Source organism: Petromyzon marinus, chromosome 3 (assembly GCF_048934315.1).
Source record: "Petromyzon marinus isolate PM22_M1 ecotype Great Lakes invasive population chromosome 3, UKy_Petmar_22M1.pri1.0, whole genome shotgun sequence".
In the NCBI taxonomy this organism is placed as follows: Eukaryota; Metazoa; Chordata; class Hyperoartia; order Petromyzontiformes; family Petromyzontidae; genus Petromyzon; species Petromyzon marinus.
Window position 1 is genome coordinate 4,848,968 of NC_133669.1, and position 23,579 is coordinate 4,872,546.

At 51.3% G+C, this 23,579-nt stretch overlaps 1 protein-coding gene across 5 annotated transcripts in view; it reads right to left on the reverse strand.

Annotated features, from left to right (window-relative positions):
* Nucleotides 1-231: 231 nt before the first annotated feature.
* LOC142930498 (uncharacterized) overlaps nucleotides 232-23,579 on the reverse strand; it is a 32,354-nt gene continuing 9,006 nt past the window's right edge. For 3 of the 5 annotated variants that reach the window (XM_076072955.1, XM_076072948.1, XM_076072953.1), the window contains exons 2-8: nucleotides 16,771-16,879; nucleotides 10,689-10,793; nucleotides 6,971-7,036; nucleotides 5,985-6,140; nucleotides 5,391-5,658; nucleotides 4,241-4,419; nucleotides 232-603 (exon numbers count right to left, since the gene is read on the reverse strand). In XM_076072955.1, the coding sequence (XP_075929070.1) occupies nucleotides 463-603; nucleotides 4,241-4,419; nucleotides 5,391-5,658; nucleotides 5,985-6,140; nucleotides 6,971-7,036; nucleotides 10,689-10,793; nucleotides 16,771-16,827 (972 nt within the window). In that variant the 5' untranslated portion in view covers nucleotides 16,828-16,879 and the 3' untranslated portion in view covers nucleotides 232-462. The remainder of the gene's footprint in view (nucleotides 604-4,240; nucleotides 4,420-5,390; nucleotides 5,659-5,984; nucleotides 6,141-6,970; nucleotides 7,037-10,688; nucleotides 10,794-16,770; nucleotides 16,880-23,579) is intronic. The other 2 variants (XM_076072957.1, XM_076072961.1) reach the window with 2 other exon arrangements.

The following is a 23,579-nucleotide window of genomic DNA, read 5'->3' on the forward strand; positions in this document are numbered from 1 at the left end:
CTCCGCCAATTGCTTGTTGTCAATTTGGACGTATCACTTAAATAGGAAAAACGCCACAAACCAAACCCCTGACATCGCGCGCGACCCCCCCCCCACCTTCCCCCTTACCCCCCCCACCTTCCCCCTTACCCCCCCCCCACCTCCCCCCCTACCGTCCCCCCCACCTTCCCCCCACCTCCCCCCCCACCTTCCCCCCTACCTTCCCCCCCACCTACCCCCGCCAAACCCCTTCCCTACAGGCAGACTACTGCGCAATTGTCGGGGCCCGGCACCGCGTTTCCATTGTGCCGCACCACAGCGGACGGCGGCTGTCCACGTCGGCTCTAGACTACGGTGAGGGGCGGCGGCGGCGGCGGCCGGGGTGGTGGTGGTGGTGGGGGAGGAGGAGGAGGAGGCCGTCCGGAGCGGCCGAAGCTGTATTTCGCGATGTCGAGGAGGCACGCTGCGCGCTTTGCCGCCCGTTCACGTGTTGCCTTGGCCGCCGCTGCTCGCTTGCTCGTTCCCTGGGGTTGCCGTTGCGCCGACGGGGCCGTGCGGCACGGCCCCTCGAGCTGCACGGCCGTCAGATGCTCTCGCGTGGCGCGTTTGGAGCAACGGCAGGCGCTGGGGACGAGACCAAACGAAAGCGTTGGTGGCGGGGGGGGGGGGCTGGTTTATTTTCTGTTGAATGTGTTACAAAATCGGTCATTACGAATGGAATTGAAAATTCAAATTTTAGCTATTCGTAATCAAGTTTTTTGGGGGGTGGGAGGGTTTAGATCGCGTAAATATAAATGTGTCGTTCAAGCCGCCACCATCGTCCGACAGCCAATTAGTAAGGTTTGTCACGTAAACAAAACGTGCCAACTCGTTACTCGTGCACACCGGTGCGTTGGGGAGTAAACCCACAACATTTACAATTGGAGTACTTTTGAGCTATTCACTGCTATCGCCATCAGTGATGAAATCACCTTAAAGTGGCCGGCACAGACAATTCATGAGAATAGCGACTATGCCGGAGTGTGCAGAACAACTTCAACAGAACTAGTGAACGTGATACGATTGATCCAAATGATAGGTTTTCAAAAGTTTATATTTGCTAATCGTTTGCAGGGCTTTGGCAATCCACTGCTGGATAAAACGCCTCAAAGTCAGTTGGGTTGCCACCTTCGCAGCACCACAACAATCTGGACATGTCAATCGTGCGAGGAATAGTATCTCACAATACCGGAAGATCGGAGAACCCCAGCTGAATGCATTATCTTGAGTGGTGCATTGCGATCATTATTATTATTATTACTCCTCTGACAAAGACAGGACAGCTACCTCATGAAGCGGACGGTCCTGTGAGAACCAGGACAAGGTGGCAACCTTGCGTGTTAAGTATGGAGGTCGTTTGACTATACTTCACCACGCTGCTCAGTATGGGTTGGTGAAGAGGGGGGTGGAAGGTAGGGGGGGGGGAGCGCCTGGCAGGCCAAACTCGTTTCATATATCACTCGCCGCTGATGTTGGCCATGATTTAGAATTGACTTTGACGTCTCTCGATTCACAGTGCAGTGGTGAGCACCATTTCGGTAAAGGGCTGTAAACCCATCGCCATCTGATCACGTGTCAGCATTGAGGCATTGATTGCCAGATGGATCGGATGAGTGGTCCCATCGAATAAACCCCGGCGAAGGCATCTCACGTCACACCGGTTGTGAGCAGTTCTTGAAGCAAGTAAGGAAATGAACACACGGATTCGGAGCTACCCAGGAAAGCCACAGCCGTGTCCAAGGAGTCTTTTTCAGGAGGGTCCCCCTCCGCCATCAAGGGTTTTAATTTTAAGACTATCCCGTCCAAGGACGGGTGTATATTACAATAAATCTGAAATATTCAATAGAAAAATTGTTCAGCTCATGATTATTAATGAGGGGGGGGGGGGTTGCCCCATGTGGAGATGACGTCACCCCCTATTGGTTATTGGGGAGGGGTGCGGCATGTGGAGCGCCGTCACCCGCTCATGATTATTAATGAGGGGAGGGGTGCGGCATGTGGAATGACGTCACCCGCTCATGATTATTAATGAGGAGAGGGGTGCGGCATGTGGAGTGACGTCACCCGCTCATGATTATTAATGAGGGGAGGGGTGCGGCATGTGGAGTGCGTGACCTTCTTGTGCGTTCGTGTAAATTTCCACGCGGGCATGAATATTAATGAAGGGGGGGGGGGGTTGCAGTGACGTCACGCACGGATGTAGCGCTGTGCTGCGTAGATTATTTTTTTACCGTCACTTTCTGTAAATATACGTCATATTTTAAGCGACTTTGCGTAATAAATTATTTCATTCAGCTCGACTTTCCTCTGCGTTCGTGTAAAAAGTCCACCAACTCATGAATATTAATGAGGGGGGGGGGGGTGGACCTCATGTGGAGTGACGTCACGCGCGGGACGGACAGACATTTCTGGGTGATTATAGTAGGTAATTTTTTCAACTGATTTCACGACGAGTGGTTTATGGGCCGTCCATAAATGACGTCACGCGATTTTGGACGATTTTTGTCCCCCCCCCCCCTCGTCACACGGGGTCACAAAAAGGCAGACCCCCCTCTCAAATATGACGTCACAAAGCTCTACCCCTCCCCCCCAAAATATATATAAAACATGCTTCAAATCGCTTTAAACTATTGTCATTGTAGTGTGTATTTAATGTGGCGCTGCACTCTGATGCTGTAGGAGAAAACATGTATTAAAAAGTCTATTTAATTAAGTGGAACGTGTTGTCTATATTTAAAGTTGCGCATTTTGATGTGACGTCACATTTCTAAACACCCCCCTCCCCTCGTCACACATCGTTACAAATGTCTAACTCCCCTAGGTGCGTGACGTCATTTATGGACGGCCCCGAAGCCACGCACGCTCGCGGGAATTGCCCTCTCTAGATCACACGGCACGTAGTGAAGCGCCATCTCCTGGCGACTCGAGTGTATGGCACCTCGTCGCCCATGGGCAACATTTGTCGCAACAAAAAAACACCAACCCACACGCCTCCACGGGTGGATGGGTGTGTTGTTGTGACCTGTAGTGTGGTGAGTGGGTGGGTGTGTTGTTGTGACCTGTAGTGTGGTGAGTGGGTGGGTGTGTTGTTGTGACCTGTGGTGTGGTGAGTGGGTGGGTGTGTTGTTGTGACCTGTAGTGTGGTGAGTGGGTGGTTGTGTTGTTGTGACCTGTAGTGTGGTGAGTGGGTGGGTGTGTTGTTGTGACCTGTAGTGTGGTGAGTGGGTGGGTGTGTTGTTGAGACCTGCAGTGTGGTGAGCGTGTGAGGTAGAGAAATCAATGAGTGAAGGTAATGTTGCTAGTAACCATGGTTATTCCAGCTTAAAGTCCACACATATACAATCGGGTGGCAGGGAAACACATAAGAGAGCAAATGCTGGACAAAATAACTGCATGTAGAATGTCATAATTCTCCATCACCAACAACAGCTATGATTATCCACTGTTGGACGAAGGCCTTCCCAAGTTCTTGCCAAATTTGTCTCACGGTCTTGCGATGTCAAAATACAAGTTTGGCTCCCGCACGTGAGCTGATTTCACCGTTCCATCTCTGCGTCGAACGCACTCCCTTTGGCTGCCACTCCGTTGTTAGTCTTCACCACTGGCCATCATCCCAGCGATCTGGCCTTCTCAAGCCCGACTTTATTTGTATCAACAGTCGACATAAACAAAACGTTATTTCGTGCTGCTGGTGCGTCGGAAGTGGTGCACAAGGCAGAGATAATAATAATAATAAAACTCAACGCATCCGCCAATAACAACACTACGTGGCCTTGAATGGGGAAAATAAATATATATTATAGGCGACGTTTCAGGCAATGTAATTTTCTTTCCTTGGCGTGAGGCACCGCATTTGGCGAGATGTTAACTCCCTCGCCTGGTATGCAGGAGGTCGTGGTTTCGATCCCAAACCCGACCCCGATGCCTGCCTGCTCTTTTGGAGCTTGTGTGTTCACTCTGCCCGTGGTCGCGTGGTCATTTTTCATCCGGGTCCTCCGGTTTTTCCACTCCAATATTTAGAATCAACGTGCCTTCGGAGTGTTTGGCTGCTGTACATTTCCGCACGGTGACAAGTCACTTTCGTTGAGCCATCATTTGTGACCGCCAGGTCGCTTCTGAAAAAGAGCTCTATAAGGCTCAGTGGGGCCTTACCCGGTAAAACAAAAAAAAAGTTTAGTTTTACGTGCGATGACGCAGCGCGGCCGCCGCGTGTGCTGCTTACTTTGGGGGGGGCCCGGTGCGGGGGGGCCGTGCGGCCTGTGGTGGCGGGGGGCAGCCGTGGGGCTGGACGCCCCAGCCGCCTCCACAAAAGGGCGGCGAGCGTCGCGCACAGCGCGCCCAGCGGCACCACGAGCAGCCCCCACAGTCGCTCCGAGGCCACCTCCGTCTCTCCAACCTTCCCTTAGTGGGCGGGGGTGGGTAGGGGCGTTACGGGCAGGTGGACGGATTGGGGGGGGGGGTGACATGGCCAAGTAGTTTCTGTTCGGTGAGATAGAGGGGGGCTCCTACGGGCATGGCAATTTGAGTACGTTAACGTCACGGTTCTCCAACTGTAAACGTTGTGGGTTTAATCTTGATTTGTGGGTTTACTCTCCAACACACTCAAGTATTAACTAATTGGCACGTTTTGTTTACGTGACAAACCACACTTCTTGGCAGTGTCGGGTGTTGGCGGATTTTACGACGCATTTATATTGATGCGATCTAACCCAGGAAAAAGCTTTATTTTGGGCACGGCATGGGCTGAAGAAAAGATGGTCTGATGCGGTTTCGAAGGATGTGGAGTTGATGAGACTTGCCGATGATCGGTATGAGCGTAGTAAATAAAAATCGGCCTCTGTGGAGGCGATCGCCCTTCAGCAACAACGGTGGGCAGAGGAGCGACGCTCACAACAATGAGCAGAGTGCCGGGCAGCTAGAACGCAGCAAGTTGACACAGTAGGGGGCACAGGTGGTGCGTCTACCAATAATTTCAGTCAGTCAATCCACGGCACCTGGGTCCGTTCCGTGGCCGCTTGTCAGCGGGCCTTCGACACTTCACGTGGCCTCAAGGAGCATCTAGCATGGCACAAGCGTCGTGGTGTCATCACCGCCACTTAGTGGTGAATGGCGGTTGTTGTTGCTATTGTTGTTTGGCGAGATGGATTGTGTCCGGCGGGACGTGTCACGCGATTAAGTCGGGGGAAGCGGGGGGCGGGGGGGGGTCAAGTTGGTGATGGTTATGGGAAAGGACGAGAAAGGGAGGTGGGTGGGTGGACGAGGTGGCTTCAATGTGACAGGTGTTGGCTACATGCCAGAACCATGGCGAGAGACGTGTCCCAGGTGGGTTAGGATTGTGGGGAGTGGCGCGCGCCTCGCTCGGGGTCGCACACCTGCGGCACGGGCGACGTTCGTCTGGGACGAGACCGGCGCTGACGTCGTCTCGGTCGCGGGCCGGCACACCTCGGAGCAGACGCAAGCCTTGCCGAGCTGGGCGGCCGACTCGGTGGGCAGCCAGCGGGCGAGCACCGTGGCGGGCACCGCGCCGGGTTGCCCGTTCATGAACCGAACCGCCTGGAACGACTTCAGCATCAGCGCGCGGAAGTAGCTGGGCGTGATCGCCTCCTTGTGCACCAGCGCGCTGAGCGAGCACGTATTCTCCTGTGCAGTCGGAGGAAGCGGGGGGCGAGAAGTGAAGTGAGAAGCACCAGGCAGTACCGAGTGAGGGTGACTGGCTGTGCGACTTGTAAATGAGCAGTAAATGCCCACAAATGATAGCTCAACGAAGTGGCTTATCATTACAGCAGGGAGGACCCTAAGAAAAAAAAACACATGACCACAGGGGAGAGACACACGTACACTCCAAATATACAGACGTCAGACCTTCTGCCTACCAGGCGAGGGAGTTAACATCTCGCCGCCGCGTTGCCAAACAAATGACACAGAGCCGCTGTGGGGGGGGGGGGGGGGTGGCGTGTGTTGCTCACGTCCACGCTCACGCAATCGATCTGTATAGAGTTCGCGTAGTTGAAGAGGTTCTCCACGTCCCTGTACAGGCGGCCACCCTGGTCCAGTTGGCGCAGCAGCTGACTGAGCGTGTCACCCATGATGGAGAACCACACGTGCAGGATGCAGCGTGCGTCCTGCACACGCGGCCGGCCGAGAGGGGGGGGGGACACACGCAGGTACAGCGCACATCCTCAGCTACGCCGAAGACAAAAATCTCCCCCCCGTGTAGCTTTATACAGACTGTTGGCGCAAGTGCTGTTAGCGAGCCGCTAATGTAGGCTGGCACGGCACATGAGTGGGTGGTTTGGCCAGCACCACGCCACCTGTTGTCTGTCTCTCCGGTGGTGATGTTTCTACACCGCATCAGGTGCTCATTTGAGGCTGAATCGACCTATGGGAGGCCCAGGACTGGTTCAGATTATCGTCACTGGGTTTGTAGCGCGGCGCGCTAACCGCTGCGCTCATCACAAAATAATTGAATGTGATTGTTGTATTTATAATAATTGGTGTCCAGGCTAAGGCCATCAACTCACTCCACTTGACAACCCAGCTTAATCACAGACAGCTGCTTGGCTTCAAACCGTAGATTATCCACTCGGCAATGCAAACTCAGCCCTCTGATTACTACGTTTTTTTTTTAGATTATCACCCAATGGGCAGAGGGCGATAATGTTTTTGGATGCCTGGGAGAGACACACGCAAACTCCAAATATAGTGACGTCAGGGTAGTGATCGGGATCGAACCCACGAACTTTTTCCGAGTGGACATCTCCACCACCGCGCCACCCGAACTGCCCTACCCTCCACTCCCTCTCAGCGGCACTGCACTGGTAATGAGCAACTTGTGTCCGTAGCTTTTGCTAAGGGCGGCGAGGGACGGAGGGAAGGGGAGGGAAGGAGGGAAGGAGGGAGGGGAGGGAGGGAGGTGTGGGGGGGGCTGTTGTGGCCATCATGCGCCTCTCACCAGCGTGCTGTCCCCTGGGGAGAGGTGGCCCGCTGACTCGATGCAGTAGTCCTGGGGGAAGTCTGCCTTTTCAAACAGCAGCCACAAGGATGCACGCACGGTGTCATTGCTGGCTTGGAGGAGGCCACTTTCGTTCGAAGTACGAGACAAGTGAAAGCAACATTTTTATTAATTCACGGATATTTTTTCTACCGAATTTCGGACGAATGCTGCCTCCCCACGATGTGCCGAATAAGCAACGTTTCGAACAATGGCCCTTTATAGTACGTAAATATATTCATATTGTCTCGAGCTTGTTGTTGTTGTTTGTTTGTGCTCATGCACCACTCGCAACGCGTTATAGCAATATAATTTCCTTCGTGTTGTTGTGCATTCGTGTGTTTTTGTCGGCGCAACGTGACACCGAAAATCACCGCGCACATTCACAATTCCTCCTGCACAGTATCCATGCCGCAGCCTGACGCCCCCGCACTCACGCCGACCCACAGATTGAGAACCACCGCGATAGGCGATCGGATCCTCGCCCTACACTCAGGGCTTGGATCGGTGACTTTCTCGTGCAATTCGTGCAGTTTTGCAGGGAAAGTGTAGGCCGGCGGGAGCCCAGCACAGGCGCATTGCTGCGCGTTGCCTTTGGTTAAGCATCAACCCGCAGGCGTTATCGGAGACTGCAAAACGTCAAGGTGGAGCGTGCAGATAAACCCAGTTGCCACTGCGTGCCACTAACGAACCCGGAGCTAGGCGATCGTTGCGAGATGTTAACTACCTCGCTCGGTATACAGGAGGTCGTGGGTTCGATCCTGTACCCTTGACGCCTGCTGTATATTTGGAGTTTGCGTGTCTCTCTCCCCGTGGTTGCTTGGATTTTAGTCTTTAGAGTGGAGGAAGAACACCAAAACCGAACCGCTTGTTGTATTTTGTTTGTTATCCTCCCCCCACGCACCTCTGATTCACACGGTTGGCTGCGTACGGTGTGAAAGAAGTTCAACATACGTACAGCTAGGATCAAGATGGTCGTGACTTGGGGAGGCCCTTCAACCAGCAGTTGATTGATCATGGCTGATGATGATTACGTTTATTAGTGCCCTAGGTGGCATACCCGGAGGTTAGAGGTCACCTCTGAAATGCATTTTGGACCCCCGCCACCGCTCTGACCATAATAGATAACGACCCCCCAGCCGCGTCTCCTTAATATAACCGCAACAGATAACCACATTATTTTGGCATGACTGACAGCGGTGCGGAAGGGCAAATAACTCGCAAAAAAAATCAACACGGTTAATGAAACTGTCTTGAAAAGTGTATAATCAGTGATGATTTGGACAATGGCCCTTCTCCAAGGCATCTGTTTTGAATCGTTACCAGACGAGTCAAACTGCCCCAAACTCTAAGCAGTGCCTTGCAATGCCATACCAACCTATTTGATTTTAACCTGACGGGATTTTTGTTAGTTTGTTTGCTCACCCCTTCACCGCATTCCAATTTCAAACGAAAGGATGCCGTCAAATATTTAGGGTTTTCTTTTTTTACACGTACACATTTGTATAAAGCGGTAGGATTTATTTTCTAAATCATTTAGCTCGTAAAAAAAACCGTCGAAAGGAATGTCCCGCGTTATGCTCTCCGTCAGGCAGGGTGGGCAAAGTCTCCCCCTGCACAGAGACTATCCAAGGCCACGTCTTTTAAAGCTCAATGCCAATCAATTAATTATCACTTGTTTTCCTTCGAAGGAGACATCACGGCGATACCACTCCTGCTACTGCTCCTGACGCGGCTATCTGGGTCTGACCACGTGTTTGTGAAATCGTAGTTCTTTATCTGCATCTACATCAGCCCACACGAAAGAAGAAGACTTGATGTTGACTTTCGCCATGGGTCGGTGGTGGCCCATGTCTGGAATCCAGCACTGCGGAGGCTCGAGGGTTGGTTGAACGCACACACGTGCTGTTTAGGGTATTTGGCTGCTGCGACGAATGTCCAAACGATAAGCCACTTCGTTGAGCTTTCGTTTGTGAGAGCCAGGTTGCTTCTGAAAGAAATAACTGTACATAGCTCAGTGGGTCTTATCTGGAAAAAAAATAAAATGTAGTTTTAGTTTAATAATTGTAAAACTCCCTTCCCGTGGCCATCAACGATGTGCCATACACCCTGGCTCACCAGGGGAAAGTGGCACACCAAATTTGGATTCTCATCTGTTGCATCTGTATGGGATAATATGTTGCCCCCACTGGCACGAGTGGGCTTTCTCCGAGTGCTCCGCTTTCCTCGCATATGTAAGCAACCATTAATTGGCTGATAAACCTTCATACATAGAGGACCGCAGAGCTTTGGGGCAGTATTTGCCATCTGCTCCCGCTTGTCTGTGGTTCCTGTCATCTCTAAGACGTATTTTTTGCACACCTCTCGTGTTTTTTGTATCGTTTGCTGGTGTACCGTTCTGACCCAATGCCCCTACTGGACATCTGTGATAAAAAAGAGCTTCGCAGCTCATCGGAATCCTCCTGCAGTATAAATAAATATTCCGATGCTGACGCTCGACTTCTCTAGAACAGCGTGCGAATATTGCGCGGCGGCGCGTTTTAAGTTGGCGCTTTATTGTTATTTACTTTGTTAATTTGGAATCGACGCAGCTCGAGATTCCTCAACAGTTGCTTTGCGCTTGTGAGTAAACGCTTTCGTTCCTAAGCGTCGCCATCGGCAGTAGTATTTAATGTATTGAAACTAAGACAGCAGTATAACAACATTACTCAATATTAAATATCACTCGTCAACTATGTGAGTAAACGCTATCGTTCCTAAGCGTCGCCATCGGCAGTAGTATTTAATGTATTGAAACTAAGACAGCAGTATAACAACATTACTCAATATTAAATATCACTCGTCAACTATGTGAGTAAACGCTACCGTTCCTAAGCGTCGCCATCGGCAGTAGTATTTAATGTATTGAAACTAAGACAGCAGTATTACAACATTACTCACTATTAAATATCACTCGCCAACTATACCTAACCAGTAACACCACGTACATGTTGACCTTATATTCACATCTTTAACACGTTAGCATATATAAATGTGTATTACAGTACCACAGATAAGAATATTTATTGTAAGTTAAAAGTAACTGAACTTATTGTGAATACATGAACCTCCAAGTATCACTTGCTGACATTCCTCACTCCCTTCTGGACGCACGTTGATGATGACCCCCCCCCCCAACCAACCTATTTAAGGCCCAAGAGTAGAGGAACTTTTTGACACTTCAGGCAGCTGCCTGATGATGCCGGTTGCAACGAACAGCCGGAACGTTGCACCCATTTAAACGTCGCGACATTACTCTCCAACACACCGGTGGTGTAAATTTCTATTTAAAGCTTTCGTGACTGCAAGGATTCATCTTCTTTGGTTCTTTCGGTAAAGCCACGTAGAATGAGAATAAAATAATAAATTGATAAAATAAAATAACACAATAATATTCTCACGACGTTTCGGCCACAACACAAGCGGCCTTCATCAGGTGAAGGGGACGAGACTGTCTGGAGGATAGCGCTATCCTCCAGACAGTCTCGTAGGATGACACCGGTGGTGCTGAAGGACTCCTAGATCGGCACGTGGTGTTCGTCACGTGACGGCGGTATGAATCAGTCTCCACGTGTCGGGTTCGGAGGAGGGTTTCCCCGACGCATTTCGTTTTTGCGCCGTCGATTGCGAATTGAGTTACCATTGCGCTCAGGTAGGCGGCGGGCCTGCTGATGTTCAGATTGCCGCACGCGGCCGCGCTGCTCCACAGAGCGGCGCAGATGATGACGACGGCCCAGAGCATCACCTGCGAACACAGAAACCCACGAGGCACAACCACGTGACGTGCCGCCATGATTTGAAGGGCGCCGTGGTGGCGAGAGACTGGTCGACGGGTCACCTCTCACCAGCGCACAGCACGCTGGTGAGAGGTTTGAGAGAATCAGGGTGGGACGTTCAGGCGATAACAGGGAAATAGTTCTACTTGAAGAAGACTATATTGCTTCCATGGCGTGTGCGCATTCAGTCGTGCCATGTTTGGGCTGCTTGTGAAATGATTTATATTGCAGGAGTTTCTTGCCAAGTACCGTTTACGGATACACAAACCGTGTGCCTTCCTGCCTTTCGACTGTACTCTACCCATTTTTTTTAAATATCGCTGGATGAGCAGAGCAAGATTGGGAGGCCGGGGAAGGGGTGGATTTAAGGGTCGCGCCCGGAGAAGGAACGTGCACGCGTGCTATGCTCAACTTCCTTCGCACCATACGCAGCCTCGACCTTTGGATTGCAATTTAAGTTGCGCTCATGACCCGCTGCACCCTGGCGGCGTCTTTAGAGAGTTGGTACACACGTGTGCGGTACTGTGTCGTGCGCAGCCTGCCCTGGGCATCATGCCAAGTGTATCTGGTCGAGTTAGCCGGGTGAATTTACAACTCACAATTGCACAAGCACGCACGCGCGTGACGGCCAGTGCAGCCTCGTGTGTTTTTTTAAAATCCAATTTTGGATGTACGTACTGTAGGTTGAACTTCTTTCGCACCATACGTAGCCAACCGTCGATCAACAGACGAGGGCCTCGTCACGTCATGCGAGTCGTGAGGGTTATGTTTGACCATACAGGGTGACTCCACTGCTTCCGAACGAGTTCTTTTCCGGAGGTATGATCGTAAGTGAATTTGTTCGTAAGTCCAACTTGACTCCTGTCGATTAAAAACATGTTGTACGGCATGTACACCTAACACGGAGATTGGCTGTAAAAGTTTTATAATCTTCTGCGGACGTAGATGCCACCACCGCCATCTATTGTCCCGGCGGTTGAACTTACGACTCTCGATCCAAACAGGCACCTGAAAACACGGACGGGCTTTGTTCGTATCTCTGGAAGTTCGTAAGTCGAGTGTTCGTAAGTAGAGGAGACCCTGAACACTTCTTCACGTTGGGCAATATTGGGTTTGTGAAGGCGGATTGGAATGACGCGGGAGGATAGAAGTACTGCACAGCTGTTTTTATTGCTGCAGTTCCCTCTGCTGGCCCACTCCACAACGCCCCAAAGACCATTCTCACGCAGCCCGTTCAGTGGTCGCTCATCCGAGCAGCGTTCCGGGATTTAAACCCCCGCTTGGATTCCGAGATCTCACGACATCGACCGAGAGCGTTCCGGCTGATTTGGTTGCAGGCTGCACAACTTCATTCATCTAACATTGACCGTGAAGGGTTAAGCGATGACGCCCCTGTGGAGACGTGAACGACTTTATAGGCTAAGGGGGGGGGGGGGGGGGGTACGGCAATCGGTGAGGTGTGGCCCCAATAGGTAATTTGACTCGCGCGGTCGCACCCAGGCTATTGTATACCGCGGATCCTCTTGCCTCATCACACCGCTACTCTCACGGTCTCGAAGATTTGACGTTCGTGGTGGTTGTCACAGGCGACCCAACTCGTAGCTTTGGCTACCGTGCGGGGACCAAGGCACCTCCTGTCCCCTACGCTCGTTACGCCAATGTGACTCCCATTTATCTCCATCGGTGATGGAAATGTCGCATCGCTATCTTCGTGACCTGTTACACGCACACACATATCTGGCCTTGCCCAGCAAGCGTGATTTAAAATATATATCAAGAATTTGGTCCTGCTGTTGCTGCGTTGGCTGTGGTGGACAAGCACAATTAACAAAGAGTGTGCTCCGTAGGTCTATTGCCCAAAACGTCGTCTGTTAGATTGTTTTCTTCGTCGCAAAAACTAAAGCTCAGTGACAACAGCAATTCTATCCACGTGTGACTAATCCATGCCGTGGATTAACCGCCTTTAATGGATACTGTACAATCTTCATTAAATGGTTCGTCATTAATTATCCCAACAACAAAAAAAATCCAATGCTGTGTTTTACGTAAATTCATGCTGATCTTGACTTAAAGCTTTCGTGACTGCAGGAATTCATGTTCTTTGGGTCTTTCGGTAAAGTCACGTAGATAGGTTAAAAGAAAATAACAACGAAAAAAACTACGACGTTTCGATCGCAACGCAAGCGGGCGTCATGCTGATCGTGCGTGGCAACCCGGAATCCAACACGATCAGCACCTGTGTTGGATTCCGGATTTCACTTCTTTTTGCTCCGCGCCGGGTTGCGTGGCACGCGCCGCGCGCATGTTGGCAGCAACACACATCGACAATCGGGTAATGCATGTGTAGAGGAGTAGTGGAGGACGTCATGTCACTCAGGGGGGTGAAAAGGGACGACGTCAGAGGTTACGGGGGATATATAAGGGGGATCCCGTGACGTAGAGAGGGTCGTCGCGAAGGGCCAGGAACGGAGAGAGTTAGGGAGTCGGGGTCGAGGGTAGGGGGAATCAGCGGCAGGCGAGAGTGACTACTTCACCCGGCCGACCGAGTTGGATGATCCCTCGGTCGGTGCTGGGGGGGGGGTGGAGATCACGTATAGCCTGGGTGGAGCTAGGGACCTCCCAGTACCCTTTCCGCTGGGGAGATATTAGGGTTGTCACCTGTTGGGCGTAAGCCTTTAATAAGTTACCGGCAGTAGCCCTTAATGAACCTTGGCATCAGCCCCTGCTGAAGAACCGTGTCGGCGTCGTCAGTTGCACCTCAGCACATGTGTACGGCTCCAGCTACTGTATCCATCTCGCCACGTGAATAACAAAACTTTTTTTTTCCCCATACCCACATCAGCCCACAGCGGCTGTCTGGGAGTAGCACGATGCAAATCCGTAAGTTACGAGAACTAAAATAACCCATAATAGAGGGGTTTTCTTTGGGTGAGATCGCGTAAATATATAAATGTGTCGTAAAACCCGACACAGCCGACTAGTAAAGGTTTGTCACGTCAACAGAACGTGGCCAATTCGTCACCAGTACAGCACTAACCGGTGTGTTAGAGAGCCAAGCCGCAACGTTTACAATCTGAGTACGACGTTTCGCCAGTAATTACAACTAGCTTCATCAGGCGACAGCCAGATTTGTAGAGAAGTCCACCCGCTTTCGTTCCTTACGTCGAGTTGTGGCGGGTTTAACGACACATTTATATATTTACGCGATCTAACCCAAACCCCCCCCCCCCCCTTTATTATGAATGATTATGGTCGCGAAATCCTACTACGTGTTAAACTATTTATTTTATCCTCATTCTACGTGACTTTACCGAAAGAACCAAAGAAGATGAATCATTGCAGTCACGAAAGCTTTAAATCGAAATTTAACTAAAATAACCCCATCAGTACCGAAGTAGGACTAACGTAGGCCCGGAGGAAAAAAAACCCCGTAAGTTTCAAACAAACAAACAAGCAAGCACGTGTGAAGCGCACACAGCGACTGTTCATGATGCATTTATGTTGTTAAATCAAGTTGCGTTACAACACACGGCACGGGGCGAGGAGGACACCACGCGGAGGAGAGCGGCACGTGTCGTGTAAGGGGTGGCGGCCTTCACTTCACAAGGACCCCCCCCCCTACCCGAGACTTGAGTACACGCGAACCCACAGCCACGTAAAGGGGCCCGAACCGCTTGTGAACAGGCCCGTAAATCGGGTTCCTTTGGCCCGTCACTGCAAGCGCCTTAGCCGCACTGATCGGACACTAGAGGGCTGTTATTTAAAACTGCCAAACGCTGTTCAGGATTTTAGCATGCGCCGAGTCCCGTGTTGTCCTTCCCCCGCAGCTCCGAGCAGCACGGTTGGCACCGTACGGTGCGAAAGAAGTTCAACATACATACACAGTGTCACTGCGAGAGACATTTTTCAGTGAGTGGCAGCACTGACTAAGAGTGTGCGTAAATGCGCATTTGAAAGCCCAAAGGTATTTCGCCCCTGGCGTGGACCACACTCGAATCATGATGCAGGGCATGCAGCAGCACTCGTGTTCGGTACAGCACGTGCAACTTGGCGTTCATCTCAAACATGGGACGTGTGTGTAGAGTACAGAAGTAGGCGAATTGTGACTGCTAGGGCACTGACGAGAGAGGACGTCTGTGAAGCGACTGGACATCTGTAGCATAAAAGAGCTTCACGGTTCATCGGATTCCCCCTCCAGTCTAAATAAAGATTGCTGATTCTGTTGATCGACGCATCATCACGGTGGCGGCGATTTTTTCTTTCTCCGGGTCCTCCGGTTTCTCTCTCCACATTTAGAAACATGCATTGAGATTATTTCGATTACTTTCGTGCGAAAAATGCCCAAATGATTGGGCCACTTTGTTGGGCTTTCATTTGTGGCCAGGCCACTTCTGAAACATAAGTTAATATCTCTGTGGGCTTTGCCTTGTAGGATAGGAATGGTTTAGTTTTATTTGTATAAAACTATTTGTGTTGGGTGATTTGTTTACCTTTCATGTACTTTGCACTACAATCGTGTTGTTGTACCGTTTGTTGTCGTAACGTTCTTACCCGCCTCTACTGGACATCTGTGAAAAAGAGCTTTATAGCTCATCGGATTCCTCCAGTATCAATAAATATTCCGATTCTGATCACTTTGCGCGTGTAAGGTTAATCTTCCAACTTGCTGTACATACGCCGATATAGCAGATCTTAATTGAACATTCGCGCATAGTCCATTTCTGGGTTCTTTTCCAACATCACTAAAAGTTAATCAAACGATCTGACTCTTGACAGAGCAACGTTATAATTGGAAGCCGACTGAGTTGTTGCAGATATCCTCCGCCTTTATATACAGACTCCTCTACTTACGAACGAGTTAGGTTCCAGCTGTCTATTCGTAAGTCCAACTTAACTCCGGTCGATTCCAAACACGTTGTACGGCGTGTACACGACAAACGGGGAATGGCTTTAAAGAGTCATATAATATCCGATAGATGAAGATGCCACTGGTTCTTCAGATGTAGATGCCACCACCGCCATTTATTGCGTCGCGGCTGAACTTACGACTCTCTGTCCGAACCGGCGACTGGACGTCGCCGACCAGGTTTGTTCGTAAGTCGATTGTTCGTAAGTCGATTGTTCGTAAGTCGATTGTTCGTAAGTCGATTGTTCGTAAGTCGATTGTTCGTAAGTCGATTGTTCGTAAGTCGATTGTTCGTAAGTAGAGGAGTCCCTGTATATACATTGGTTTGAGCGGGATGCGTGACATCAAACGGCCCAGCTGCCGAGGCGCTCGAGACATTTCCGTTGCACCACAGCAGATCGCTCTCTGTATTACTGTATAATTGCTGAGTCGACCTAGGGGAGGCCCAGGACCGGTTCAGATAATCTTCACCGGTGTTGGCCGTCAGTGGGAATCGAACTCGGCTCACCAGGTTCGCAACGCAGCACGCTAACCGCTACACTACCGATCCCCCCGTACCCACACACACATTTATGCAAAATGCATGCGCACACGCGTACAGACATGTACGGACACATGCACACGAAGGGGTGGGAGCTCAACACCACGCCCCACAGCGTTAATCTCGCAAGTGCTGATGTTTATACACCGCAGCAGGTACTAGGGGAAGTGAAAATATGTGGCCACTGTTATTAGTCGTGAGCGGGGATCGAACTCGGGTTCGTAGAGCAGCGCGCTTGTCCCTCCACTGCCGCATATGATAAGAACGCACGCGAGCACCCTATAACAAAGACAAAGATCCCCCGTGTAGACTTAACAGACTGTTGGGCGTAGTGCTGTTCGCGATCACCTCTGAAGGCCGGCACGGCACAGGAGGTTGGGGGGGACAGCAACCACCCCCGCAAGCCTTTGTCTCCCTCGTAGCGACGCTTGCACACCGCACCAGGTACTCATAATGATGCTGAGTCGACTCACACACACGCGCGCGCGCACGCACGCACCTGTACATATGCAGAAGTACGCGTACAGGCTGCAGGTAGTGATCTTCCCTCTGGCATCTCACCCGGGGTTGTCTCCAGCCGCTCCCCGTCTGTGCAGGCTGGCGAAGCGCTGCATATAGCATCAGCAGCAGACGAAAGGTGTGGTGAGTGGGGTGGTGGCGGCGGGGGGGGGGTCAGCCTTTCACTTCCCTGCTATTTTCTCTCCCCTCAAGGCTCTTCAAGCCCATCGGCTGGGTTTGAGTGTCTGAGCTGTCCGTTGTGTTTCTTTAAATGAATCGAAATAGCCACTACCCCTCCTCACTCCCAACAACACCGCCCCCCCCCCACCTCAACTTTCTCTGGAATTCCCCTCCCTCCTCCACTTAATTTGCATGCAACTTGGCTCGGCAGGATGCGGACTAACGCACAAATATTTGGTGGCGTACACCGTCGGCAGTTGCCCTCTCCTTCTTTCGTACGACCCGACCTGGACGCAGGGCCGACAGCTCCAACGATTTCACGCCCGGGTAAAGTGTGGGAACTCCCAACTCTTCCACCACGTCTGGCCAACGTGGGAGCAGTCCAAATGCGCTCTCTAGAGCTCCCTCGAGAGGAAGCCCATCCGCCAGCCGTGGCGTGAGCAGGTAATTGCAGGGCTGCGCCATTACCTTTTTACACACAAATATACACACTCGAGGGCAGGCTGTCATACAGACGGGTTGTCTTTTAAAACCTAATCATCTAATCAGGCTGATCACATTCAGCACTTGTTAAAAAAGAAAAACACTCACCAGTTGCCTGAAACTGAGCTTCACTACGCAGCAGACACCACTCGCCTGAAACCCATCCTCACCGCTAAGCAGACATCACTCAAGTTCACCAGAGATGCACTACTCACTACACTCACCACTCAGCACACACCACTCAAGTTCACCAGAGGTGCACTACTCACTACACTCACCACTCAGCACACACCACTCAAGTTCACCAGAGATGCACTACTCACTACACTCACCGCTCAGCAGACACCACTCAAGTTCACCAGAGATGCACTGCTCACTACACTCACCACTCAGCACACACCACTCAAGTTCACCAGAGGTGCACTACTCACTACACTCACCGCTCAGCAGACAACAACCTTTATCTGACAATCACTAATCTTCGTTTAACACCACTCATCATAATCATACACCACGTTGCGCACCTGACACCAGACACTCACTGCTCACGATTCTTCGCGCTCACGAATCATTCACAACCCACTTGACACCGGTCACCACTCGTCTGACGCCAGATGTCCAGTAAACGTAATGCCAACTTTGGGCGAACGGTTCCAACTACTGGGTGAACTGCTCACCAAACACCGCTCACCAGGTGCTCACCACTCACACGACACTCCCTTCTCACGCTCACCTCGCACGCTCACCACTCGAACTACTCACTCGTCTCACCAGACACTCGTCAGTTTAACACGTAGTAGGTCTTTCGCGACCAAGATCATCCACAATATAGTTTTTGCTTGGGTTAGATCGCGTAAATATCAATGTGTCGTTAAACCCGCCACCACCCGATACAGCCAATTAGTAGGTTTGTCACGTAAATAGAACGTGCTAATTCGTTACTAGTCCAGCATACCGGTGTGTTGGAGAGCCAAGCCTCAACATTTACACTCCCAAGACACAACGAGCACTCACCACTCACCAGACACTCCCAAGACACACCTAACACTCACCACTAACCAAACACTCCAAAGACACATTGATCACTTACGACTCACCAGACACTCCCAAGACACACCTAACACTCACCAGACACTCCCAAGACACACCTAACACTCACCACTCACCAGACACTCCCAAGACACACCTAACACTCACCACTCACCAGACAATCCCAAGACACACCTAACACTCACCACTCACAAGACACTCCCAAGACACACCTAACACTCACCACTCACCAGACACTCCCAAGACACACCTAGAGCTCACCACTCACGAGACACTCCCAAGACACACCTAACACTCACCACTCACCAGACACTCCCAAGACACACCTAACACTCACCACTCACCAGACACTCCCAAGACACACCAAACACTCACCACTCACCAGATACTCCCAAGACACACCTAACACTCACCACTCACCAGACACTCCAAAGACACACCTAACACTCACCACTCACCAGACACTCCCAAGACACACCGAACACTCACCACTCATCAGACACTCCCAAGACACACCGAACACTCACCACTCACCAGACACTTGCGAGACACACCTAACACTCACCACTCACCAGACACTCCCAAGACACACCTAACACTCACCACTCACCAGACACTCCCAAGACAAACCTAACACTCACCACTCACCAGACACTCCCAAGACACACCTAACACTCACCACTCACCAGACACTCCCAAGACACACCTAACACTCACCACTCACCAGACACTCGCGAGATACACCTAACACTCATCACTCACCAGACACTGCCAAGACACACTTAACACTCACCACTCACCAGACACTCCCAAGACACACCTAACACTCACCACTCATCAGACACTCCCAAGACACAACTAACACTCACCACTCACCAGACACTGCAAGACACACCTAACACTCACCAGACACTCCCAAGACACACCTAACACTCACCACTCACCAGACACTCGCTAGACACGCCTAACACTCACCACTCACCAGACACTCCCAAGACACATCTACCACTCACCACTCACCAGACACTCCCAAGACACACCTAACACTCACCACTCACCAGACACTCCCAAGACACACCAAACACTCACCACTCACCAGACACTCGCGAGACACACCTAACACTCACCACTCACCAGACACTCCCAAGACACACCTAACACGCACCACTCACCAGACACTCCCAAGACACACCTAACACTCACCACTAACCAGACACTCCCAAGACACACCTAACACTCACCACTCACCAGACACTCCCAAGAAACACCTAACACTCACCACTAACCAGATACTCCCAAGACACACCTAACACTCACCACTCACCAGACTATCCAAGACACACCTAACACTCACCACTCACCAGACACTCCCAAGACACACCTAACACTCACCACTCACCAGACACTCGCGAGACACACGTAACACTCACCACTCACCAGACACTCCCAAGACACACCTAACACTCACCACAAACCAAACACTCCCTAGACACACCTAACACTCACGACTCACCAGACACTCCCAAGACACACCTAACACTCACCACTCACCAGACACTCCCTAGACACACCTAACAGTCACCACTCACCAGACACTCCCTAGACACACCTAACACTCTTCACTCACCAGACACTCCCAAGACACACCTAACACTCACCACTCACCAGACACTCCCAAGACACACCTAACACTCACCACTCACCAGACACTCCCAAGACAAACCTAGCACTCACCACTCACCAGACACTCCCAAGACACACCTAACACTCACCAGACACTCCCAAGACACACCTAACACTCACCACTCACCAGACACTCCCTAGACACACCTAACAGTCACCACTCACCAGACACTCCCAAGACACACCTAACACTCTTCACTCACCAGACACTCCAAGACACACCTAACACTCACCACTCACCAGACACTCCCAAGACACACCTAACACTCACCACTCACCAGACACTCCCAAGACACACCTAAGACTCACCACTCACCAGACACTCCCAAGACACACCTAACACTCACCACTCACCAGACTCCCAAGACACACCTAACACTCACCACTCACCAGACACTCCCAAGACACACCTAACACTCACCACTCACCAGACACTCCGAAGACACACCTAACACTCAGCACTCACCAGACACTCCCAAGACACACCTAACACTCACCACTCACCACACACTCCCAAGACACACCTAACACTCACCACTCACCAGACACTCCCAAGACACACCTAACACTCACCACTCACCAGACACTCCCAAGACACACCTAACACTTACAACTCACCAGACACTCCCAAGACACACCTAACACTCACCACTCACCAGACACTCCCAAGACACACCTAACACTCACCACTCACCAGACACTCCCAAGACACACCTAACACTCACCACTCACCAGACACTCCCTAGACACACCTAACAGTCACCACTCACCAGACACTCCCAAGACACACCTAACACTCTTCACTCACCAGACACTCCCAAGACACACCTAACACTCACCACTCACCAGACACTGCCAAGACACACCTAACACTCACCACTCACCAGACACTCCCAAGACACACCTAACACTCACCACTCACCAGACACTCCCAAGGCACACCTAACACTCACCACTCACCAGACACTCCCAAGAAACACCTAACACTCACCACTCACCAGACACTCCCAAGACACACCTAACACTCACCACTCACCAGACACTCCGAAGACACACCTAACACTCAGCACTCACCAGACACTCCCAAGACACACCTAACACTCACCACTCACCACACACTCCCAAGACACACCTAACACTCACCACTCACCAGACACTCCCAAGACACACCTAACACTCACCACTCACCACACACTCCCAAGACACACCTAACACTCACCAGACACTCGCGAGACACACCTAACACGCACCACTCACCAGACACTCCCAAGACACACCAAACACTCACCACTCACCAGACACTCCCAAGACACACCTAACACTCACCACTCACCAGACATTCGCGAGACACACCTAATACTCACCGCTCACCAGACACTCCCAAGACACACCTAACACTCACCACTCACTAGACACTCGCGAGACACACCTAACACTCACCACTTACCAGACACTCGCGAAAAACACCTAACACTCACCACAAACCAGACACTCCCAAGACACACCTAACACTCACGACTCACCAGACACTCCCAAGACACACCTAACACTCACCACTCAGCAGACACTCGCGAGACACACCTAACACTCACCACTCACCAGCCACTCCCAAGACACACCTAACACTCACCACAAACCAGACACTTCCTAGACACACCTAACACTCACGACTCACCAGACACTCCCAAGACACACCTAACACTCACCACTCACCAGACACTCCCTAGACACACCTAACACTCACGACTCACCAGACACTCCCAAGACACACCTAACACTCACCACTCACCAGACACTCCCAAGACACACCTAACACTCAGCACTCACCAGACACTCCCAAGACACACCTAACACTCACCACTCACCACACACTCCCAAGACACACCTAACACTCACCACTCACCAGACACTCCCAAGACACACCTAACACTCACCACTCACCACACACTCCCAAGACACACCTAACACTCACCACTCACCAGACATTCGCGAGACACACCTAACACGCACCACTCACCAGACACTCCCAAGACACACCTAACACTCACCACTCACCAGACACTCCCAAGACACACCTAACACTCACCAGACTATCCAAGACACACCTAACACTCACCACTCACCAGACACTCCCAAGAAACACCTAACACTCACAACTCACCAGACATTCGCGAGACACACCTAATACTCACCGCTCACCAGACACTCCCAAGACACACCTAACACTCACCACTTACCAGACACTCGCGAGACACACCTAACACTCACCACTTACCAGACACTCGCGAAACACGCCTAACACTCATCACAAACCAGACACTCCCAAGACACACCTAACACTCACGACTCACCAGACACTCCCAAGACACACCTAACACTCACCACTCACCAGACACTCGCGAGACACACCTAACATTCGCCACTCACCAGACACTCCCAAGACACACCTAACACTCACCACAAACCAGACACTCCCTAGACACACCTATCACTCACGACTCACCAGACACTCCCAAGACACACCTAACACTCACCACTCACCAGACACTCCCTAGACACACCTAACACTCACGACTCACCAGACACTCCCAAGATACACTTAACACTCACCACTCACCAGACATTCCCAAGACACACCTAACACTCACCACTTACCAGACACTCCCAAGACACACCTAACACTCACCACTCACCAGACACTCGCGAGACACACCTAACAGTCACCACAAACCAGACACTCCCAAGACACACCTAACACTCACGACTCACCAGACACTCCCAAGACACACCTAACACTCACCACTCAGCAGACACTCGCGAGACACACCTAACACTCACCACTCACCAGCCACTCCCAAGACACACCTAACACTCACCACAAACCAGACACTCCCTAGACACACCTAACACTCACGACTCACCAGACACTCCCAAGACACACCTAACACTCACCACTCACCAGACACTCCCTAGACACACCTAACACTCACGACTCACCAGACACTCCCAAGACACACCTAACACTCACCACTCACCAGACACTCCCAAGACACACCTAACACTCAGCACTCACCAGACACTCCCAAGACACACCTAACACTCACCACTCACCACACACTCCCAAGACACACCTAACACTCACCACTCACCAGACACTCCCAAGACACACCTAACACTCACCACTCACCACACACTCCCAAGACACACCTAACACTCACCACTCACCAGACATTCGCGAGACACACCTAACACGCACCACTCACCAGACACTCCCAAGACACACCTAACACTCACCACTCACCAGACACTCCCAAGACACACCTAACACTCACCAGACTATCCAAGACACACCTAACACTCACCACTCACCAGACACTCCCAAGAAACACCTAACACTAACCACTCACCAGACAT